Below are 18,835 nucleotides of genomic sequence, written 5' to 3'. Positions count from 1 at the left end.
CCCAACCGCTGGGCCAAGCGTTGCCAGTCACCACCTCTCTTCACGCAAAAAAGGGAGGCTTCCCTTCCTTCGAACTCGCGATCGACGGCGAAGCTGCAGTCTCTGGTTGGCGAGACGGCGCCCACTGCTCAAAAACCAACCAACCAACAGAAATAACCTGCGCTCTTCGGTGGGAGGCAGCAGGGATCCTCAGCTTGCTCTCGGGGAAACGCTGTCGCTTGAGGGAGAACGGCTGGAGCTGCCAGGTGGCAAAGGCAGCGACACCATTAACGGCGGAGAGGTGAAGTGGGGCTTCTCTGATGTCCGAGTCTAAAAACCTTCCCCAAGGCAAAGCGACGCAACCAGAGGCAACGCCTAAAGCGAAACCTAACTCTGAGTCTGCAAAGATGCAAGGAAAGCATCCGGCCTTGAAACGGCCGAACAAACGTAACTCGTGCGTTTGGAGATACGCAGTAAAGCGTCGCTCCCTAATATCCACTAATGTTAGTGATGGTAACAGCAATGGTAAGTTTTATGGGTTTTGTAGGCCGCCTTCATTACACAGGAAAGCAATAAACTGAGACGACACAACCACCCCTTCTGACGAAGCCATGCAGCCACCGGGAAGGGAAGACCGTCGCCATTTATGCTATCAGCAATGAAACTTATTTACTTGAATCTGATACCTTAACGTGCTTGCAAGATTCACCCTCTTCCAATACAAAGCAGTTGATTTACAGTACCTTACATTCAGGAATCACCCGCATCCCTCAAAAGAAGCTTTTAAACTCAAGAATTAATCCATGCCAGGCAGCATGCCTGTTCTCACCTCCACCCCTTTCCCTTAGCTAAACCACATAATCCCTTTCCGCTACCCAGCAAAGAAACAAAACCAAAAAAAAAAAAAAAATCAGTTAATTTCAAGTCAGGAAGCTGCCGGCACCTTTAGCAGATTGGGACAACATTTCAGTCGTCGTGGAAAATGAAAGCTGTTTTTCGCCGAGGTGGGAGGGAAGAGGGGGCCACATTGGCTCCTTGGGGTTTTAGAAACAATTCAGCAGGTTAATCTGTCACCTCTGCAGCTCTCCCGCAAAAGCAGAAACAAAACCGAACGCCGCACGTGGCCAGTTTCACTTCTCCGCAGGGGGAAAAAAATAAAAATAAAAAATAAGAAGGCTACAGCTAGGTTTGGGTTTATACACAAAGACCTTGCTGAAAGGTGAAATGTTTGCTGAAGCCAAGATTCTCCATGCACGAAGCTTCTCCAGTTCCATATTTTTCTAAAAAATAATAATAAAAAAAAAAAAAGATGAACTATCCAGGGAGAGTTTCACAAATGTAAACCAGAGTTTTGCCCGCGGTAATTAAGCGGTGCCACTCGGGTGCAAGACAGCTCTACCTCTGCATTTTTGGAGCTGCTGATTAACCTATTTTCTGCAGTCTATTTTTCCCCTTCATAAATTAAACAAAAAAGCCTGCTGAAAAGCAACGCCAGCCGGCCAGGCAGCAACGCAAGCGCAGCTCCCCAGCCGCGGATTTTTCTTTGCATTTGACTTTGTTCTTCCAGGCAGAAAGATCCCGGGGAAACGTGCTCGCTCACGGAGCTAGCTAGGACCTTCTCATCTTCCTTACTATCAAATGCTTTGCTTTGAGGCTACGAGGGAACTCGACTTTAAAGAGAACGCCTGCGCGACTGAGAGCAACCTTACGTCGCTAAACGGCGGCTCAGTACCACAGAGCCGGCCGTTCGTTTAGGCTTTTTATGACACACAAATTATTTCAGCAACGAGATTTTAATTCCCCCCCCCCCCAATCCGTGAAACTGGGGTAGCTGAAAACTCCCCGAGAGGGATGCTGGGAGGCTCAGCGAATATGGACTTGTCGACTTAACTCGAGAACTGCACAGAAGGTGCAACCACGGTATTTCCAGCCAGGCACCCAAGTAATTGGGCGCCGCAAGGAGACGAGATTTTAATAACTGAAGTTCTCGCCTACGTGATTCATGCAAGGTCACAGCCAAAGGGGGCTTTTAAGACAGGTACGATACCAGCCGAAAACTAAAGGCTTAATCGAAAAGCAGACCAGCTCCTTGCAGGAACGTTGCTGCAAAGCCTCACCAGCCCGTTCTTTTCCGAGCGCCCGTCCTCCGCCGGCCCACGGCACGTCGCGGGAGGGCCAGCCTCGCGAAGAAGGGGCGATGCCACGCGACCGGCCTGCCGCACAGCGCCGGCCAAGCATCACCTCCTCTTGCAGGGTTCGGTTGAAAACTCAGCTCAGGGGCGCGTGCTTTTGGTGAAGAACAAAAATTTTCACTCCAGCTTCACAGAACGAAGAGCCTGGCAACCCGCACGAACGTTTAATCGGTCATTCAGACACCGCGCGATGCTCTAAACGCCCCGCGTAGAGCAGCGGCGCGCACCAACGCTTACAGACCGTGGAAGCGGAAGCGAACGCGGCCCCGCACGAACAACATGGAGAAGACGCACAAGTATCCGACACAGAAAAACGGGCAAAACAATAAAGTAGAGAACTAACCAGAGAGAGCACCAAGGGCTCTGTAACAAGAGGTCAGCAAGAACCTCAGCTCTTTGTCTCGTGGGAAAACTGCCCCGAGAAAGCCTGTATTGCCCAGTGCCAGGACGGGACGTGCTGCAGGTACCTCCAGGGAAGGCTGCCTCGGTCCGAGTGCTTAGACAGCACCGTCCCCTATCAGGTACGGAAACAGCAGCGCCGCGTCGCACAGAGCGGGATGAGCCGGAAGCACTCGGCGGATGCGCGCTGCCACTCCGACGAGCACCTTTTCCCAGGCCGGGGGGCTAACTTGCACCTTTCTGCAAGGCAGGAAGGAGCATAACGTTGTTTAGTGTGGGAAGCGGGGGGAAAAAAAGCCCCGCATGTTTCCTTGAAAAAAGTCACATGGAGACAAAGCTACGTTTTGCCAAATTCTTCATATAGCCACCAAAAAAGAGCAAAAATTACAAGGGAAGTGAGAAAGACTCCTCTTCCCCCTGCATCAACCCAAGCACGAGACTTGGGGGAGGGAACTAGCATACAGGGATTCCCGAAAGCAGGCACGGACCCATTAACGCTCAACTCACGCCGAACAAAACGCTTCACTCGGCCGAAGACTCATCCGGCCTACGACCGCCTGCACAACATTTCACGCGTTTCGCCTAAGCGCTCGGTTATGCCATTCTCCCGCTGCCGTCTTTCGGAGAGGCGAGAGCTTTCCCTTCGAGACTCGATAGCTTTTGTGCCACTGTTGCTAACTGCTGCCCGGGCTCAGCGGTGCTTGTTTCAAGGCAAGGAACGGTTTCCCCGTCAGTACTTTGAGCAGTTATCAGCCTCCCTGGGGCATCTTCGCCATCGGCGAAGCCCCAGGACCTGCTGCCACCCCAGAGCCGGGGGGCCGAGGGCCAGGAGCTGCGTGGCAGCAACGCAGGGAGAGCGCACGGCGGAGAGGCAAGTTTGGGGGATCCCAGCGGCGTCCGAAGGACGAACCGGAGCATTTGCACTGCAGAGAACGCTTGCTGGAAGCCCTCAGTCTCCAGGGCCTTTTGCATTCATTAAATCAATTGTCCGAGATGCCTCTGTGCCAGCTCTGTGTTTTGTTACTCCAAATAATCCCATCACGCTATTATTTATACCTGGGTCCTAGCTGTCACGGGCTTAAAAACAAAGATAACTTCCCAACCTGTCAACCCCAGGTCTGCCCTGCAGAAAAGCCTCCTTTCGGGTTCATCTCGCACCGCTCTGCTCCCCTTCAGCCTTTCCCCCCGCCGCCGCCAAGGAGGCCGGGCCACAACCCCCAAACGCACCCAAACCGGGGCTGCCGCAGGCTCCGGCCATCCCCGCCGCCGGGCCTTCCCGTCACCGCCGCAGCGCCCCGCAGGAAACCACCTCGAGGACCTAGCCTTGCACAAAAGCTGAGCCAAATAAACAGAAATGAAAAGCCTGGTTAGCTTCCTGAAGTCGTCGTCCACAGCAGGGCCGGACACTTGCCGGCACAGGCAGCTACAAGAAGGATGCGGCCACCGTAACGTCAACTCGGACGGGCGTGAGGGGTTGTCACGCTCCACCCTTAGCTTCACAAATACACGGAGCCTCTATAAATCAGCGCTTAAGCACTGCCACCCTTCTCAACCCCGTCGTCTTTCCCAGCCCTCTCGGGCCATCCCCGCTCTTCGGGCCAGCGTCCGCGAGGCCTCCCGGTGAACCGGAGCCAGGAACCAAAGGAGGTAAAACCCAAGCGGTTCCCGTTTCCTGCTGGGTGAGTCTGAACCTGACTCAGCCCGTCTGAACCGCCGTTCCTCAGGTCACCGGAGCGAGGGCAGAGAGAGCGGCGAAAAGCAGGGAACGAGCAGGACCACCTATTCCCGTGCTAGCGTCGGCTTATGCCGGCATAAAAGCATCTCGGGAAGCACAACCCAAGCAAAGAAGAAAAAAAAAAAAAACTTCTATTTATTTGGCTCCCGTGCATAAAACCCGTCAAACAGCACACGTAGGAGAGAGAGCTGCTACTGTCACCGTCTCCAGTGATTGCAGCAAGGAGCTACAAACGGGCAGAGCCATATTTTACTTTGACTATAAACGCCAGCTCTGCGGATCCTTAAGGGAAACAAGGATCTGGCTCGCTACGCGTGGCAACGCACCTCCTTGTTTCACAGGACTGTCGTCAGCTCAGAGACGCGCAGACAAAACGCTGTTCAGCTTTTACTTCCCACCTTTTATTTGCATTGCGTGCAGCGCTGCTTTAACTCACGACACAGCAGCCCTCCTCGACTGCGAGCAGCTCCGAGACCCTATTCCTCAGCCTTTCCTAAGGGTTTTACCCTTAGAAGTTGGTTTGTTTTTTTGTTTTTTTTTTTTTAAATCTGGGTGCATTAATCAAGCGACACAACCCCGGAGCTTGTCCGGGCAAGGATCTCATCGCAGGCGCCAAGAAACACCCGAGAAGCCGAACTCGCGTCGGAGCCCCTCTCCACCAGGCCTTCTGCCAACCGCCTTCCCGTCCCCGGGGCTACGGCGACGCAGGGCGGCGCTCGGCCGCCCGCCGCGTGCGTTATTTGCGCGTTGCTGGAGAAAGCCCAACCGTTGCGTCCGCAGGCTTCCCCCTCCGAGCGCTGCAGCGACAGTTTATTACTTTCTTAATAAACGCTGCATAGAAATGGAGCCTTTGCAGCCCTGAGCGCGCGTTTTAGTCTCGCTGCAATAACTTTCCTGCGCTCTGTTACCGCAGCAACTATTTCCTCAGCCCCCTTCGTACTGCGCTTTCAGGAACACAGACTGCAAGAAAATGAAATAAAATAAATAAACCCCTAAGCAGCAACGGCGCATCCGAGGAAGGCGGCGAGCCAAGCTGCACCAGGCTTCAGCGCCAAGAGCCGTGAGACGGTTCGGTCGCTCGGGTCAGAGTCCGTCGGTATTTGCCGATTCGTTGGCTCTTCAGGGCAGCGGCGACGAGACCTTCGCGCGGGGAACGACTCCTCGGCCGAGGCAGGACGGTCCCTTAAATTCAACGCAAAGCTAGGCCGCAAAGCGAAGGGGCAGCGTCGCGGTCTTCCTCCCGCCAGCTCCCCTCTGCCTCCCCGGGGAGGGCAGGCAGGCGCGAAGCCTCGGGGACCCGACGCGCCTGCTAACCGAAATCGACCTTCGAGGGAAGCAAAAGCTTGGGGTTTTGGCCAAACCGATCTTTCCCAGTTCAACGCGCGACGCGGCCGCGGGAGCTTTCGCTCCAGCCCAGGGAAACGACGCATACGGGCAGGTGGAGGAGACCGTTGCGCCCCTGCCGAACGCAGGCTCAGCCCACGCGCGCGTGACCGCGGCCTAAAGATCCCAGAGTCTCACGCAGGAACCTCCTGCTGCTTCTTCGCTTTCCAAGCGCCGTTTGAGACGTTTTGGCCGCGACAGGGGCAGAAATAGCTCTGCAGCCATTACGCTCGTTAGGTGATTGCGTTACTCGGTGCAGAGAAAGACGTCGGGCCCGCTCAGGTCGGCCCCCCGGGTCAGCACGGCAGCTGAGCCGCGGCCAGGCTGCCCGCGCGCGTTCCAGCATCTCCCCGCCTCCGTTTTGCTGCCAGCCGCTTCTGGAAAACGCCTGGCATCCCCTTGAGCCACTGCACCAGATATTCTGCTTTAAAAAGACAGGCATACCCCTCTCTTTTGCTGAGTAACCAGCTAACAGCGGAGCCCGTTCTTTAGCTCCGACAATAAGCAAACACTGCTCCAAAAGGGTTTAATCACAGCGATACCAAGTCCAAAAGACAATATATACACACACACATACATGGAATATGCCTGCACACTGAGGCAGGCTTATAGATAATGCAAATATAATTGCAAATGCTAAATGCTGCTTCTACAGCGAGTTAGCAGGGAGCTTTTTCCTTACCAGGGCTGGAGAAAGCGTTATGCCATGCGTTGCGAGCGAGGCAACCGAGGCAAGGCTACAAGAAGGTAAACTGGAATCTGAACCCAGGAAGTCTGGCTCAAAAGCCACGCGCGCACTTATATTATACACAAAATACCGAGATGCATGCGTGCAAGTACTTCCATAGAAACTAAAAACATCTCCATCTGCTTCGCTCCAGTGGAAACGCAATCAGATACCGCAGGCAAAGGACGCCTCTTAAGCTGCTTTATACGTCCCCTGGCTGGGAAGGCCACACCATTTGCTGGTTTCATAGCATTTAAGAGAGGATACTTTCTCATCATTTGTCCAGTTTACTATTTTCTCAAATTATTTACACGGCAAACAGGTGGCTCTCACGCACCAGGGCCTTGCCTCAGGTAAATAAAACCCAAGATATCCTGCATACGCCCTGCACCTTTTCTTTCCTTTAGCTGTATGGTCCCAATCGCTTCATTTCCATCTTAGCTGTGTCACCAAGTCCATTTCCTTTACCCCTAGAAACACAACCACGAGAAACGAAGCTCTCTTCTGGAGAGCTCTCCTTAAGCTGTCTGCTTTGGACAGAAAACGGTGAGCAAGCAGAAAGACGGCATCCGCTTTTGGTGTTGTCTCTTTGCTGCCACGCTTACCTTAGCGCGAAATCCCCAAACGGTCCCAAGCCACCTGGATTTTTAACAGCACAAGCTAGGATTTAAGGTCAGGGCTAAACACCATTTTCCTCCATGGACCAACAGGTGTTCCTGCTGCTTGCTTACGCGCCTTGTTTTCCACAAAGCAGTGGGAATAACTTGAAGCTGCAACATGCAGCAGTTTTCGGCAAAAAGCCACCGGCATCCCTAGAGACACAGGAATAATAGCAGAACTCAAGGAAGAAACGAACAATATATCTTGCCATACGTGCTGCACAAGCTCAAACAGAAGACAGCTGTCTACACTGGTCGCAAGAAAGATCTAAAATCTGAATATTTACACAATACGTTTCCTTATTTCCTTTGTCCTGAACTTTTGGCAAACAACCTCTGGCCTTAGGTACTTCACATTATCTTCACCATCAGCCTTGACTGCCCCTTTGCTTTGCTACCCTTAACTGCCCCTCATCACGCTATTAAAGGTCACTTGATTGCTTATTAAAAAAAAATATTCCTTGTAGCTGTTCTAAATCCACCCAGGAATGCAGGCACTGCTTAGAACAGCTTTGGATGCTCGCAGGCGTGTGTCTGAAAGTTCACATCTATGCTGCTTTTCCAGTCAGGATGTGTATTTCAAATTACTTTCTTCCAGATGAAATACATTACCCTTGAAACGGTCACGCTTTACCCTAGACGATCTGAACAGCAGGATGATTTGCATTTGCTGCGTTTATGGAACTAAGGGCATAAGGAAAACAATGTCAAGCCCTAGTTTAAAAAAAAAAAGATACCGGGAGTTGTCAAACCTGAATAAAGAAAAAGCTTTTGAATGGAAAGAGAAGTTTCAGACTGACCTTTAACTACGTTACTTTTCAACAAAAATCTTGAATTTAACCACAAGTTACTAAGCCGAAGAGCTGAGGACCCCACTGACGTTGCCTTCTCGGTAAAAACCATCAGGCATTTCCTTCAAGAAGGGCTGCTAAGTGAAATTCCTGCAGGAATTACTGTAGTTTTATGATCATCAAAATCAAGGAGGCCTGGTTTCCCCGTGGATTTGACTTGTGGTTATGTTCTCTGGTGTTTAATAAAGCGGCAGCTCCAATCAAAACATTTTCTGCAGTTAAACTTCACATCCCTCCCCAGGCGGTTCCCCGATAGCTGATAACAGCTGAGCTCACGTTGCAGCCTATCCATTAGTAGGGTAGGAAAGAAAAAAAAAAAAAAAATCTCCTTCTATATCCAACCTCTTATTTTCACAAAGCTTGTAGGGGCCTCACAGCTACAGAGCGCCCACCTCTCATTACGCTGGGATGAAGCCGGTCAATGCGGTCAGCAGCCAGGGAGGAGAGGATGAGCAGACACACAGCCTCATATCCTTGGGGAATCGGTGTTTCTGGGGCTTTTTTTTTAAACAAAAAAAAGGAAAGCTACACCAAAAGACTATTTAAACAAGTGAAGGAACAAGTCAGAGACACATTTATTCATTGTGAAGTAAGAGGCTAAATGAGATTCCCCAAAGGAGGGCTTACACGCACTCTCTCCCAGCCCATATTTCATGTCACCACCATAACTCTTCTGCCTGACTCTGCGTTACGCTTTGGAGCTCCTCCGCATTCAGCACGAGTATGCTCCCTGCTACGGATGAAGACATGCTTCGTGTCAGTCGTTATTTCCACGGAGCCCGTTCAAAAGCTCCCGCAAAAAGACAACGCAGACCGCGCAGCTGAGACTACTGAGCAGCAGATTAAAGGAGCCAAGGTTTTAGCACAGCATAGCTGGCGTTGAAAAGGAGCGGTTAATCCGGTTTTTTATGGGTACAGATGAAAAGAGAAAAATTATGTAAAAACCCTCTGTCCATTACCGTGGCAATGCAAAAATAAGTCAAGATTAATGAGCATCAGGAAAATGAGATCTCAAACTTTCTGCCAGTTTCTTGTATGAGGTTAACCCTGCCTTTACAAGTGTGGGGCTCCCAACAGGGTTTATTATGAGACAGCGGTTTCATACTAAAGAGGAGGAAAAATACCCACATGGCCTTTCAGAGATTTTTGCCTCCAAATGCCAGTTTCTGCTGGGTTGCTCTGCTGGTGGTCTGGCAAGGTGGGAGCGGTGCCTGCTGCAAAAGGCAAAAAGCAATATGAAAAAGAGTGCCCGAGTCAAGCTTGCGTTGCTGTTAGCATCTGCTCGGGGTAGCCTCGGCCTAACGAGCAGCACCCCGAACAGCCAGAAAGCTGCCTCAACAGTGAAAAAGCCAAGTGTTAACACACGCAGTAGGTGAGCGATGGGAAGGTGCTAGCCATACTGAAGAGGAACGCACGTGAAGCCTCAACAGGGGACTAGAGCTAAGGACTCCTGGGCCCCTATCACCAGCGAGCCCCAACTTCTTGTCCCCGGTCTGCCCATCTCTAGGAAAGCTACTGACCTGCCTCGCAGGTTTCCTGGGCCCACACCCTCCAACTTTGGAACAATTTTCCAAGAGGAAAAGCCACTTGGAATAGGTTAGCATAACGCAAGGTGAATCCTCCAGCCTGAAATGCTGTTACGGAAAGTACGATGGGGAAGGAGCTTGAGAAATTATCTTGTCCATCTCCTTGCCAAAGGCAAGATCAGCTGTATCTAGGTGACACCAGGGAGATGCTTCCTGCTACTGTTCTTCCTAATGTTTAACCTGACTCTCCCCTGCTGAATGTAAGGCCATTAATCCTCATCTTGTCCTCCTCTGGACAGGAAAAAGCATTTGCTCCCTTTGTCTTCATGACTACTTTTACGTACATAAAAGCCATGGCCATATCTCCCCACGAGCTTCTCTTCCTTCAATTGAAGGAGTCCAGTCCGCTTTACCTTTCCCTGCAGGTCACGCTTTCTCACTCACTGCCAAGTCGCCCGGCCACTTTGAGCAAAGAGGCACATCCTTCCTGAACCGCAGAGCCTCAGACAGGACACAGCGCACCGCCGAAGGGCCAAGGAAAAGAGGAGGATTGCTTCACTGGCCTCCTGCTTCCTAAAATACAGCTGCTCCTTTAGAGGAGTCCAACGCCTCTTCTAGTCTCCCATCTACCAGCACCCGAAACCTCTTCCGCTGCCTGACCAGTAACTAATTTTAGAATCAAGGAAAATTACTGTGAAACCTAGAAATCAGCAGAGAAAAGCAGAGGAAAGGGCAGAGGTGGAACCACAGCTGCTCTTGACACTTTAATTAAACTCACTGGATGGCAACCTGACCCAGGTCCCAGCGCATCTTAAACCTCTCTGCTCGCCATCTCACAAAGCCTAATTTAGGACACTTCTTCTGAACTGCTTTGACGCTTTGCACTCGGAGGCAGGTTCTGGAAAGCAGTGTTGTACAAGCAACGTGCTCCTCTTTCTGTATATGTGCGCAGAGACTTGGAGCTCATTTTTACATATTCTATGATAATCATGCAACTATAATGCATAATCATGCAACTATATCATAACAATATACATATACCTATAGAGTAATAATAACCACTAATAGGAATAGGCTTGATAATTCACTACCAGAAGGGTTGCCTCAGTTTGAACGTCCAAAACAGTCAGGTTTCCTTGGTAAACAAGCATCTTCCTCTCCCTAGTAGCCCAAATTAACACAGCAGCAGCATGCTGCAGCCCTGTCATGCCACTAGTAGCCAGACGTTATTTCCTCTCATTTCAAGGGCAGTCACACACAAAATTCTTTCAACAGTTGAGCCAAAGGAGCAAACCCATGTTACAAGCAGCGCCTGAGACAACAGTTCCTCTATACTGCTCAAGTATCTGTTACTAAAAATAAGCAGCTGTGGGAAAAGTACTTAGCTTCTTGCAAGAAAGATAACTTACATGCTTCTTTGACTGTTTTGTTGCTTCTGTGGGTGCTAACCAGAGGAACAAGCTATCAAGTCCTTTACTAAGGATACGTACATATTTTTGACTAAAACAAAAATCCCTCCCTAAGGCAAAAGCATTTGTTTATGACACAAACACTCTATCAGGATATCTACACCAAATAAAAGGCCTGAATCCTTCCCCTCACCTTTTACAAGCAGTTTTCCGTATGAGAGACGATCCAAAAGTCTGGCTAGCTTTTGCAGAGGCCTCAGTATTTTTAACAGATGCAAGCTCTGATCTACTCGGTGCTTACAGATGTATCACAGGACATGGCTGCAAAGCATCTACTGGAAGAATCAAAATTACATGGCTATTTTCTGGATTTGAAGCACGGCAAATTTTGGAAATCAGCATGCTGCGCCTGAGTACAGTATTCGTCCAACTCTAAAACAGGCAGATGTGAATGCATCAAGAAGCTGGTTTCAAGGGCGACCTGCAGGCAAGCGTTTATAAATACAGGTAACTGCAGTTAATTATCAACTTGCTTAGCAGAAGGTTGCGGCTACGGGAATACAGTTGTGCGTTCAGGGGAGGACTCGCAACAACATTCAACTGCTTAGAGTCACAGGTGCAACAGCTTCCCTTCATCTAGCCATCCTGGTTTTCACCAGAGTTATCCTGCAACTTCTGATCTAAGGACAAGCACTAGCTCTCTACTCCAAACACCATTTTGGACTGAATCCTGCATTAAGCAGGCAAAGCTCCCCAACAGCTTCAGTATGATCTGTAGCACAGTTTCATAACTGACGTAGCGCAAGGGCTTTCTGGTTTTCACGGGGCACGCCACACAGTCCTTTTTTTAAGCCTAGAAAATTGCAAAGCAATATTGAAACTCAGGCTGTAAGGTCCCCATCCTGAAAATACTCATAGTTTTGGATAAGCAAGTTGTCCCACTGCCAGCCAAACCGCTCCACTTGCTCTGGAAAGCGTTTGCAAGGCCTAGGCCTAGGCCTATGCCAACAGGGAGCCACCTCAAGCCCAGGCAGCAGGCAGCCAGCAGCTTCAGACAGACTCTTGCTCTCTCATTTTCCTTCAAAACATATAGCAAGGTAATAGCCACTTCAGCTGTTAAACTAAAGTTACTAAATACAAGCATGCTAAGTTTAAGTCGAGCAACAGTCGTTCTTCAGAATATTTTAATCTGATTTTAAGCCGTTAGGAAGCAAGCAGATAATCAGGGGCTTTACTGCGTGACACGGCTTCCGTACAGTCGTTACTGTCGCATGATGAGCCTTAAGCAGACAGAGCGCTACAGACCAACGTTCATGCAACTGTTACTGTCAGCGTTCAATCACACCAAAAATAAAAGCCACACGAAGCATGAGAGATGTCCGCTTCTCCAGTCCCTGACGCCATAAACGTGTTCCTTTAGGAGGGGTCTGCCTTGTTTACAGGTATCGTCGCTCTATAGCGAGCTACTCGGGAAAACGTTGCCCCGATTTCCCCCAAAGCAGAGTCGCAAGAGCTGGAGTCATTTGCTACTGCCTGACCGCTTTAACAACTAAAAACACTCAAAAGTTGAAAAGACCTACGTCATTACGTGACCTTTCACAAGGCTGCTCCTTGCAAAGCTGGTGGGGTTTTCCTGTTAATTGGACGTGGCAGCAATAACATCAGCTAAGTGCCAGTTATATAACCAGCCACTTTTTTTTGTTTTTTGAAATGACTTAAGCTGGCAGAAAACGCGCACAGCCCACTTAAAACACTATCGTACTTCCCTATGCATTTCCTCTCCTATGGCACAGCAACCAAGTTTACCTTAAAGACCACCCCCACCACCTTTTCATCTGAATTTCTGAAGGCTTTCTAGGTATCGAATTTTTTCCAAATTCACCTTCCGCTGTTACAGATGGATCTTTTGGGATAGAAAAAAAAAAAAAACCACAAGGACAAATGATCTTCCAATTGGCAAGGCGCTCTCAGAAACAAAACGAAAAGGTGCTGCTGTCCATACCAGCCGAGTCTACAGAGACCAGGCTTATTCCAAGGAAGCCAAAACAGTCTCAAATAATAACCTGACATAGAGGGAAGACTCCTATTGCCTCAAAGCACCAAACAATACCTCAGAGCTTCCGAACGGGTTAAAAAGCAAGAGTTTCCTCCTCACCAAGCAAAAGCACTCAGAAGGGTGAATCACATGCAGTATTTAGACAGGGTACAGACTAAGGAGGGCGTTTTAACTACAAGACAGCAGTTTAAAGGCGAGCAGCCGTTTAACTTTCCAGCCACGACGAAGGAGGCTGTGCAGCAACCCGCAGAGCCTTGCCAGCTTAGCAGCAGCTGCTGCAAAACATTTTGATTTGATTTTTTTTTCTTTTACAGAGAAGAAAACCTGCAAACTAAAGATTACAGCTAGATGACTTAAAAACATACTTCATTGAATATCACTTCCTGTTCTGACAATATACCAACAAGTTAGAGTAGGCTTTGTAAAGACACAATTTGATTACTTGCTGCTGAAAGACAATTTAATTTGAATTTAGGAGTGAAAGGGCCTCTCTCTGATACTTCATAATAGCCCTGAAACTGCGAACTTTGCTGATGCCAAAGCCATAGATTTAATCTGGGTTTCCATCGTTGGCCTGCACACTATTTTAAACACCTCTGTATAAGCAAACGTTGACTGACATTTCTCAAATGTAAATTATGCCCAGAACTCAAACATTCACACATTTTTGAGTAAAAATCCCACGTGCTGGCAATCAGTGATGGTAATGTAGCAGGTCAAGTAAGCTCAGAGAAGGCACGAGATAATACATCAACTTTGTAGATGTTTGGATATTACCTCACTCGTTTCCTCACTAATTGGGAAGAGATGAACATCACCTTCAGGCCAAAACTGAGCCCATGATGCAGTCTGCAGAGAAGGTCCGACCTGAAGGAGGCTCCTTGTTAGACCAGTCCCCTAAATATACACAACTGCCCCCAAAAGTGGGATACCTCCAAAACCAAGTGGTGAGCTTTCACAGTGGCAGGAGAGTAGCAGCAGGTCACCTTCCTCTCCCCCATTCTGCCCACCTTCTGCTAGGGTCTGGGCTGTTGCAAGACTTGGGAGAGACATGACTAGTTAGACAGCACAACAATATTTGCAGATGAGATCATTCAACATGAAATCTAGCAATGATAGAAGTCTTGCCAAAGGATTTTACAATCCTGCATAACTGAGCAACGAGGCAGCAGGTGAAGTTCAGCGTTTCACGTTAAGCAAAGCACACGGGAGAAGAATAACCTTAACCACATACGCACAGGGAACGGGTTCCTAATGAGTACTGCTGCTCCAGAAAGATCTCAGGATGGCCGAGTTCACTGAAAGTGTCAGCTCAGGGCTGAGTAGGAGTCAGAAAAAACAAGTAACATTCGTAACTAGCGTTACTAGCTGTGCGGTCATGACAGTCTAAGGAACGAGCAAAGCAGCGTGTACGGAAAAGTAGTTTCTTTTTTATAGAGAACTGGAAAAAGTAGACAAGCTTTGACAGTTGAAAAAGGTTTACATGGTCAAAGTGAGAATACAGAAAAAACAAAGGAAATACTATGCCAGCCCTATAAACCCACGAGTCCCCCACATCCTGAGCAACACACGCCGTGCTAGACTTCCTCTCTTCAAAAGGGTATCCCAGACCTAGAAAAGGTACATAGGAGAGTCACAGAGACAATTTGAAGGGGGTTTTTTCCATACAAAGACAGATTTCACAGACTAGAACTTCAACCCAGAAGAGAGACCAAGAGCACTATAAAATCATACACACGAGCACAGAACAATTATTTAGTGTTTCTCGCACTATCTGCGCAAGGGAACATCCAAAGCAGCTTTCATAGGGACTTTAAAACCAAAGGATGTAGCTTTTCACAGACACCTAATTAAACGGTGGAATTCCTTGCCTCGGGATGCTGCAAAAGCCAAGAGCAGAAACGGATTTAGAAAGGGCTGGACAAATTCCTCAGGACAGGTCTGCTAGGAGCCACTAAACACGAGACACTTTGGTCTGTCCCACTAAGTTCCCACTTACTCATTGCGAGGAAATTACTTTTTTATTATTATTATTTTCCCCTGCAAGGTGGGGTGGCCTGACAGACGCTGGGACTTTGCCCAAGTTTTACTTTAACCTGAGACTCAGAGGCTCTCTCCTGCTCCCAGTTACCTCCCTGCATGAGCGCGCTGCCGCGCTCTCATCTTTCCTGCGCTTGCTGCACCGGCTATCCACGCGGAAAAAGTCTCCACGCACATGCATTACTACCACAACATTTTCCTTCAAGCACTTGCTGAGCTCTCAGAGGGGAGAGGGCTAGAAAGACTTCGATCGGGCCCAGCAGACAGCTCTGAGATTTTTATATGAGATGCAAGAACAAGAGCTCTCGCTTTAACTGATTTGACATCAGTTAAAGAAATTTTAAATAGGGATGAGTAAGATCCGGAAGCACCGAAACACACAGGCAAAAGACACTGTCAATCCTATGGTAAGTTATACGGTCTATTTTTGTTCTATATTCACAGCTACTGAAGGAAATAACCTCATAGCAGTCAAGTTACAAATTCTTTGGGAAGTTTCTCAGAAACTCAGAGAGAAAACCTAGTTTTGTCACTCTTCTTGCGGAGCCATGAACAGGTCAGTCCAGGGTCGAGCCAAGAACACATCAGTTTTGCACAGGGTAAAAAAATTGGTGTTACCTTTGAAGGCACAGTAAACTGGTACTGTGCATGACATACTACTCATGGAAAGGAAATAAAAACAGCTTTTGCACTCAGAGATCAAGTCAGAAGATCTGAAACCAAAATTAAAAAAAAATGCAGCAGTAAACCAGGTGAAACAACACACTGTGTGCTACAGCCTCCACAACCACCCGATATTTTACATCCCAAGGGATTATCCCTATTTTTAGGAGCTGAATTTCAACTTGCTCTTTCCTCTTTTCAATGTTACTGTTCCAAGCACCAGGGACCAGCGTTTCGGGTTCTTCTGAAATAGCTTACAGCAATCTCAGTCATCCAGTTAGCTACCAGTTGATCCCCATTAGCAAAGACAACGATAAATCACCAGGTAGTTTACGCTCATTAGAAACACACTGAGAAAAGACTGAATCAAGAATTGACGCATGTCACATTATGCAGGTGCCTAAGGAGCCCAAAATAGGTAGGTTTAAACCATTTTTCAGTAAGTCTCACTCCGCCTAAATTTGCCAGAAGGGGCAAAAAGGAAAGGAAGACGCTTCTCTTTTCAACAGCTCTTCTCAGCAAGACTGGGCCGGGCCCTGCATCCCACTTTGCCCTTTCTGAAGGCTCACCACTGCGGCAGGAAAGGGTGTTTCAAGGCACGAGACACAGCAGAAAGCGCTTGGTCTGCCCACCACCGGAGACGTCGTCACGTCCCCTGCTCAAGGGGTATAACCACGGAAGAAGGTCCCTCAACGGAGGGAGAGAACACCTTCCCGCAGTGCTGCTGACCCTGACCAACGAACTCAGTAAGGCAAGGCAAAGGGGGAACTGAGCTAGCACTGCCTTGTTAGCCTCAGCGGGGAGAATTAAGTAACGTCAAGACGTGCTGAGGCACATTGGAGTGTGGGGGCCTTCCTCTGCAGGCATTGCTGACGTTTTAATTGCCAAGTTTCTCAAGTGTATTGCATTCTCCTTTCATTACCAATAATCCCCACCTCCACCCCCGAGCTCATCATTTGCAAACACAACAAGAACCGCCAGTCAAAATAGCTCAGGTTTTCTGGGCAACGATTCAACCCATCACAAAACTTTTCCGAAAAGCTCCTTAAGATTTGAAGCTGGACGTTTTGCTGCCAACAGCACTTGACACAAGATCTACACTAATTGCAGCAAATTCCTTTGTGGCGGACTCTGAGCCAGGAGCCTGCTGCACCATCCACAGTACACACAGCCGAAAAGGGCCATACGCACGCAGCTCCCATCTGTAGGGCAACTAAGCTGACCGCAACCCGGACTTACTTCATTTGCGCCATCCCACAATCACACTTAATTCACTATAAACATCCCTCTTCACTGAGCAGCCTGCCGCAAACCACCCCGCACGTACCCACGGGCAGACTCGCGGCGGGAGCAGCTCCAGCAGAGGAGCTTCTTGCCACAAGGAGCTTTTTAAGGTGACCCTTGGATTCCACTCTAAGGGACGGGGAGAAGCAAACGTACTTGAGTAAGTATCATGCTTTGAACTCACTCCAACAGGATCAATCACTCCACAGGAACTGCAGCACCAACAGGAGATGCTTTGATGGAGCCTTGGGATCGTCGTCCTGCCTCCTTACAGGAATCCTTCTCCAAGCTTTCGTGCTTTTCCTTGTTCTTGTATTAGGCTTTCTCTGTATCCCCCACAGAGATAATCTCTAAATCCAGGGAGTCCAGCAACAAGCACAAGATACAAACACTCTCACCTTACAGACGCACTCGACCCTGGCTTTGGTAAGGCAACGCAATCGGTTTCCTTGACTCTTCACTAAAAAGAATCAAATCTCAAAGTCCGTGTTAAATGGAAGACCCCAGCTACCAGAAGGCACCAAGGACAAGTGACACGTTCCCTCGTAACTCAGAGTTGAATCTGTTTTCAGCCTCACTACGAAACCCCACTCGCAGCCTGGGTTTTGGGGCTGGTTCCCACCTGGCAGTTTTAGGGACTGTGTCTACCAGCTGCCTTCCGATACAGGTTATGTAATTGCCTGCTATTTGTGAGCTGATTTCAGATGTGACACAAAGGCATGGAACTAGGGAAACAACATGGAAAAAATCAAGAGGTTTTAACACATTAGCTGGTTGCTTGGCAAAACACAGCAGACAACATGATGGCGCACGGGCAACAGAGAAAACAAAGTAGGAGCCCGAGGTGCAGTCCCAGCCAGGCCTTCTGGGGTCAACAGGGACCCTGCCCGTAGCACCAAAGAAAATCAGTCTCATGACCGGGGCCGCGCTGGCAGGTCGAACGCGAAGAGGCAGGTCCCAAGGAGACACACGGCGCAAGTGTCCCCCAAACACCTATTGCTCCAGCTCGCCCCCAACTCCTTCTGTCCAGACCTCGGACGATAAGCCGATCAGCCTGCTCCTGCCTTAAGGAGTACGGGGTCCTCTGTATTTCTAAAATGCCTGGCTATACCCCCCACCAAGTCTTGAACACTTGGCTTCCCCACAGAGCTCTCCCCCGCGACTCCTCAAAACCCTCTGGGGCTCCTCGCTCACCACGGTGCTCCTCAGCTCCAAGACACCCTCCTCCACCGCTTCCACCCCAACCTTTCCACGCATCCCCCCTTTCCCAGGGCTCCTCGCCGCACACCCCCTTCCCCACCCTGCGGGACCCCCGCTCTCCTTGCTCCTCCGGCCTGCAGCCCCCACCCGCTGTCTCACCCATCCCTGCTTTTCCTCTCCCTCACCCCAAAACCCGCCCCCACCCCCATCCCTCACCTCAGCCCTACCTCACAGCCCCCCAAAAACGCTTCCCCCCCCCTCCTGGTGCCGACACCGCCCCACAGCTCACCCCACCGCCCTGAAAGACCTATGCTACCCCCCCCCCCACAGCCCTTAGGACCCCCGCAGCCCCCTCGCTGTGCCCCGCACCCCCTCAGGGGCCCCGCGGCCTCCCCAAGAGGGGAGAGGCCTCGCCACCCCACACGGGCCTTGTCGGCCGGGCCTCTCCCTCAGCCCGGCTCCGCCGTGGCTCCCCCCCCTCCCGTCCCCAACCCGAGCCGGGAGACCGACCTGAAGCGTGCGCTGCCGCAGGGCCCGCAGCCGCTCCTGCCGGCGCCGCGCCTCCTCCTCCAGCCGCCCCAGCGCCGGGCCCGCCGCCTCCGCGCCGCCCGCGGGCGCCGCCATCTTCCGCCGCCGCCGCCCGCCACGCGCCTGCGCGTAGCCGCCCTCCTCCTCCTCCCCGTCCCGGCCGCCGTGCGCATGCGCCGGGGGGGGCGGGGCGGGAGGCGGCCG

The 18,835-nt window shown here is 50.1% G+C and overlaps 1 protein-coding gene across 1 annotated transcript in view; it reads right to left on the bottom strand.

Moving 5' to 3' along the window:
• The window catches only part of CCDC12 (coiled-coil domain containing 12), a 42,814-nt gene extending 24,064 nt beyond the window's left edge, over positions 1-18,750 (bottom strand). Inside the window, exon 1 of the mRNA XM_068934050.1 lies at positions 18,614-18,750. Coding sequence (XP_068790151.1) covers positions 18,614-18,727 — 114 coding nt within the window. The 5' untranslated portion in view covers positions 18,728-18,750. The remainder of the gene's footprint in view (positions 1-18,613) is intronic.
• Positions 18,751-18,835: the final 85 nt, after the last annotated feature.

The sequence above is a fragment of the Struthio camelus genome, chromosome 2 (genome assembly GCF_040807025.1).
Source record: "Struthio camelus isolate bStrCam1 chromosome 2, bStrCam1.hap1, whole genome shotgun sequence".
NCBI lineage: Eukaryota > Metazoa > Chordata > Aves > Struthioniformes > Struthionidae > Struthio > Struthio camelus.
This window is presented reverse-complemented; position numbering and strand designations above follow the sequence as displayed.